Below are 5,401 nucleotides of genomic sequence, written 5' to 3'. Positions count from 1 at the left end.
AGGACACTTGGGCACCCAGGCAGGGGGAGCTGGGCTCTGTGCCTCTGAAAATAAAGATCTTTCTCTCCCCCTGCAGCCCTGGAAGTCCCCCCCAGCAGTGGGAGGTGGAATTTGAGGCCCTGTAAATTCATAAGGTAGCATAAATACCTCAGCTGCCTTATGGCAACATAATCACCTGAGCCACTCAAATCCTCTCAGTGACATAACCTTTTAAATCCCATTAAATATTTAGTGTGGCTTTAAGCACTTAAACCACTAATGACATACACTGACAAGGAAAGACTTATTCATGAAAGAGCACAAACCACTCTCAGTCTCGGGGGCTGACTGGTGCTGGGTGATGCACGCCGATGTGAGCAAACAGGGCCATGTGCTCATCTCTGTTACAGAGGTGCTATTTGCACCTTGGACAGTGGCGGTGGCCAGGGCAGGGGTGGTGTCTGCTTGAGTTGGTGATGGCAACCACTCACCCAGCCCTAGTTGAGGTCACTGCTCAGTTACCCCACTATAGAGCTGGAGCCATCCCATTAGCACTGGCGGAGTGTGCTCCAGTTTTGCATGGGCCTAGCGAGACCAGAGTAATCATGTGCAATACGTTTTACTATCGGGAGGAAGAGCAGTTGGATCACGTTTTCTTTTGGGCATGTGCACCAGCTGGTTTTTCAGTTATTCATAAACTGGGTAGAGTGGTGGGCACTTTGGAGGGCAGGACTGGGATGCAGAGGGCCTCAATACGCTGGGAAAATGGTCCAAGGTCCACTGAATGAAATTCAGTAAGGACAAGTGTAAAGTCCTGCACTTGGGATGGCACAGTCACATGCACGGATATGGGGAATGACTGGCGAGGCTGCGGTACTGCAGAAAAGGGCCTGTGGTGGACAAGCTGAACGTGAGCCAGAATGTGCTCTAGTTGCCAGATAAACCAATGCTAGGTTGTATTAAAAGAAGTGCTGCTTGCAAGTCATGAAAAGTGACTCTGCTACTCAGTTCAGCCCTCATGAAGCCTCACTTGTTGCCCTGTGTCTAGTTTTAGGCATGGCACTTCAGGATGGGGACAAATTGGAAAGAATCTAGCAGACAGCAACAAAAATGATTGGAGGTCTTGGAAACATAAGTTACGAAGAAAAGCTGAAAGTCCTGGGGTCATTTAGCCTGGAGAAGAGAAAACTGAGGGTGGGGCGGGGGGGAGCTGATAGCCTTCAGATCCTTTAAGGGCGGTTGGAGAGAGAATAGTGATAGAGTATTTTCGGAGGCGACAGAAGACGGGACAAGGAACAGTGGTCTTAAATTGCAAGAAGGGAAATTTAGGGTGGATCTTAGAAAAAATTTCTCATTATGAGGGTGGTTAAGCATCGGAACAGACTACCTAGAGCAGTTGTGGTTAATAACCCTCTTCGGTGGTTATTAAGACCAGGTTAGACTTGGCTGACATGGTTTAGACAGAGATGACCCTGCCTTGAGCAAGGGATTGGAGTAGATGGCCTCCTGAGGTCCCTTCTAGCCCTGTTTGTCTCTGATCCTATGATAATTATCCAACCCGTATTAACCTCCTTGGTCAATTTTCCCATTCAAGTCAAGCAGAGGTTTGGTGTAGATATCTAGGGAAGCAGAGTTGGGTTTATAGCTTTCAGGTTTCTGCAACATATAATGGCTTTCTCCCTGTGGAAAATTTCAATTGATCACAAATACAATTGTTATGCTTGCTCATTTCCAGGCATGAGCATCGAGTTTCCATTAGTTCTTGGCTGACCATTTTCAACTGAAAAAGGTTTGCCTGGAAGAACAATTTTCAGTCAGAAATGTTGGTCTAGCTCTTCTGCAATCATTAACATTTTGAGGCGGGGGAAAGCATTTGTTTCACACCTTGGTATGACAATGGGACATTCCTATTTTCTGTACTGAGAACTTGGATGAAACAGATTCTAGTCCATGCTGCAGCAGAGCAACAGAGCCACAACCCTGCCATGAGAAGGAAGCTAATGATTCTCCCCAGGTGTGAGGACCCTCGGGAGGGATCATGTTTTCAGTGTCTAATAGATGGGATGGAATTGCTTTCTTCATTTTTGCAAACATGGAACTGAGGCTAACGGCTTGTCAACGTCGATATTTAGGGTTGACCCTGAGGACTCAGTCTGAACTACCCCTCCCATGTATCTCTTGACCTTGCATCGTCTGCTTATTGTGCTGTTTTTGAGCCCTTCTAGGCGTGCTGTTTTGGTGTCCCTTCACCAGACTAGCTTGATAGGCCAGCTAAGCTTAGAAGGGGTCTTTGTCCTTTCTTGTCTCTAACAAGGCAGCTGCCAAGGGCACAAGAAATCCCATTCAAGGTGGTGGCATATCCAAACGAAAACCTTGCTGATCTTTTCCCAAATGCCAGTCAGGGCTGGACGCAGGCCTGAGGTGTATCCACCAACTTCAGCCCCCTGCCAGGTGGATGGAAAGGCTGATGGGCAGGAGGTCTGTGGTTGTGGCCTCCTTTCTACTGCATCGGGAAGCATGGTCGGGGGCAGGATTGCTCCACAGCAAGTTGCGCTGGCAGGGTAAGGGCTCATAGCCTGCCTTGCGCTTGGGCATGGCCCCTGGGAAGCCTGTGGACCAGATGACATGGCCTTGCATGCTGGATCCAGCTGGCCCCCCTTGCCAACCTTGCATATTCCAGTCCCAGGAGCACCCAGACTCTTTTCACCACCCTGGCAGCACAGACATCCTCAATGCTGGGCCACGTTCCTCGGTGGTACCTAGACCTCAGTGGGGTGACACCAGCATGAGCTGGGTCTACTCCAGTGTGATAGAGCAGGGATGAATCTGGCCTGCTATGTTTAAATCTTCAGCGATTCCCCAGCTTGTTATAAAGCAGTGGGGAAGAGCAGTTTCCTGCTTATAGAGTTGGGCTTCCTTGGACACCCACCAGGCACGGAGGAGATGCCAGATGGCTCTGTTGAAAGATGCTCGAGGGATGGAACGGGTCTATTGTGCCTAGGAAGAGTCAGTCTGTTTCCTCTGAAGCCATGTCTCTGCTGGGGGCACCCTAGTCTGTGAAGTGACAACGGTGATACAAATCATCTTGTCTGCAATCTGTGCGCCGAGAAGGTTTAACGCTGATGGAGGCGGAGGGGATGAGAGAGCTATCTTGTGTATGCGGTAAGGTGCTCCAGGCCGGGACTCTTCTGTTCCACCTGCTGACACAGCTTCACTTAGTACCTGTTTGAAGACATTTCTGCCAAGACATTAGTTCATATTAGGCAATCAGGACTTGTAGTAGAGATGATATCTTTTATTAGACCAACAAGAGTTTTGCCAAAAAAAAAAAATTCTTTAATTTTTTTGCAAAAATCTTGTTGGTCTAATAAAAGATATCATCTCAACTATGAGTCCTGGTTGCCTTTTTCTTTATACCAATACAGCTACAACCTGGATACCTAGTTCATATTAGCACATTGGGCAGGTGAAACATTTATTTTGAAAAGGTGCTTTTGGGGGTTTTTTGGGGCATTTTTTTATACCAATTTTTGTGGAAGACACTTCACACTTTCCAGGTGTTTGCCCTCCCCTGTATGTTTGCAAACCAATAAAAACAATTTGCTGGAGGGTAGGGCTAGGATTCAGAGTGACCTGGACAAATTGGAGGATTGGGCAAAAAGAAATTTCATGAGGTTCAACAAGGACAAGTGCAAAGTCCTGCACTTCGGACAAAGCAATCCCATGCACTGGTGTGGGCTGGGGGTGACTGGCTGGGCAGCAGCTCTGCAGAAAAGGACCTGGGGGGGACAGGGGACAAGAAGCTGAATAGGAACCAGCAGTGTGCCGTTGTTGCCGAGAAGGCTACCGACATCCTGGGCTACATTGGTAGGAGCGTTGCTAGCAGATCGAGGGCAGTGATTATTCTCCTCTATGCAGCATTGGGGAGGCCACATCTGGAGTCCTGTGTCCAGATGTGGACACACTGGAGACAGTCCAGCGGAGGGCAATGAAAATGGTTGGGGGCTGGGGGACATCACTGGTGAGGAGAGGCTGAGGGAACTGGGCTGATTGAGTCTGCAGAAGAGATGACCGAGGGGGATTGAATAGCAGCCTCCAACTGCGTGAAGTGGGGTTTGAAAGAGGATGGGGCTGGACTGTTCTCAGTGGGGGCAGACGACAGGACTGGGCTCACGTTGCAACAAGGGAAGTTGAGGTTGGATGTTAGGAAAAAAATTCTCACTAGGAGGGTAGTTAAGCACTGAAACACATTGCCCAAAGAGGTGGTGGTATCTCCATACTTGGAGGTTTCTAAGACCCAGCTGGACAAAGCCCTGGCTGGGATGATGGGGCTGGTCCTGCCTTGAGTAGGGGGTTGGGCTAGAAATGACCTGAGGTCCAACCCTCATTTCCTACGATTCTTTGTTTCTGTTTGTAAAGTCTTAAAGATGTGATCCTCCATGGTATCCACTTTCCAAATGTACCACCCCAAAGCAGACCAGGAGCCTATGTAGTCGGCTCTAGGAGAATTACTGTAGTGTGGGAGAGGTCTTCACAAAGCAAAGCATAGAATGGATGTGCCAGAATTACCTTTGGCCAATCCAGGAGCAGAAACAATGCTAGGTGATTTTTATGACCAATCATCATTTTTATGACCAAGGGTGAAGCAGTGCAATACCCTCTTGGAAGGATAAGCCGACAGGGTAAAACACAATTTGTGAAAAACATTGTGGAATAACCTTGAATAATGAATAAAGCCCAAAGAGTCACCACCTGCCAGCAGGAAAGATGAAATCCATTGAGTTTAAGGATCTTCAAAGAAGCCAGTGGGAGTTAGGATCTGAGCACCTGACTCTCCTGGGTGCTCTTGAAAGTCCCACTATCAATACATTGTTCATTAGGAAGTGTGCACTCAGCTCTGCTGATCTCCTGGGGGGAAGAGGATGCTTCTCTAAGGGAAACCTCTTCTCTGACATGGTGTCCACTTCTCGACTTACAGATCCAGGTATGTTCTGTGACTTTAACGGCAAGAAGTACAGTCCAGGAGAGAGCTGGCACCCTTACCTGGAGCCTCAAGGGCTGATGTACTGCATCCGATGCACCTGCTTGGAGGTGAGTTTGGCACAAGAATGGGCATCTAGGACATTGCATGCTAGCTTTGCCTCTGCTGCCTGTCATCGGTCCAGATTCAGCAGCAAACTTAGTTTCATAGTTTCATAGTTTCTAGGGTCGGAAGGGACCTGAGCAGATCATCTAGTCCGACCCCCTGCCATGGCAGGAAGAGCACTGGGGTCAAATGACCCCAGTAAGGTGGTCATCCAACCTCCTCTTAAAAACCCCCAGGGTGGGAGCCTGCACCACCTCACTTGGAAGCTGGTTCCAGACCCTAGCCGCCCTGACCGTGAAGTAGCGCCTCCTGATGTCCAACTTAAACCTTCCCTCC

The 5,401-nt window shown here is 48.7% G+C and overlaps 1 protein-coding gene across 2 annotated transcripts in view; it reads left to right on the top strand.

The window, feature by feature from the left end:
- The first annotated feature begins 4,915 nt into the window (after positions 1–4,915).
- Positions 4,916–5,401, top strand: part of CHRDL2 (chordin like 2) — a 60,853-nt gene continuing 60,367 nt past the window's right edge. For both annotated transcript variants that reach the window (XM_019503106.1, XM_019502315.1), the window contains exon 1: positions 4,916–5,070. In XM_019503106.1, coding sequence (XP_019358651.1) covers positions 4,933–5,070 — 138 coding nt within the window. In that variant the 5' untranslated portion in view covers positions 4,916–4,932. The remainder of the gene's footprint in view (positions 5,071–5,401) is intronic.

Source organism: Gavialis gangeticus, unplaced genomic scaffold (assembly GCF_001723915.1).
Source record: "Gavialis gangeticus isolate Ggan-Ray unplaced genomic scaffold, GavGan_comp1, whole genome shotgun sequence".
Taxonomy (NCBI): Eukaryota; Metazoa; Chordata; order Crocodylia; family Gavialidae; genus Gavialis; species Gavialis gangeticus.
This window is presented reverse-complemented; position numbering and strand designations above follow the sequence as displayed.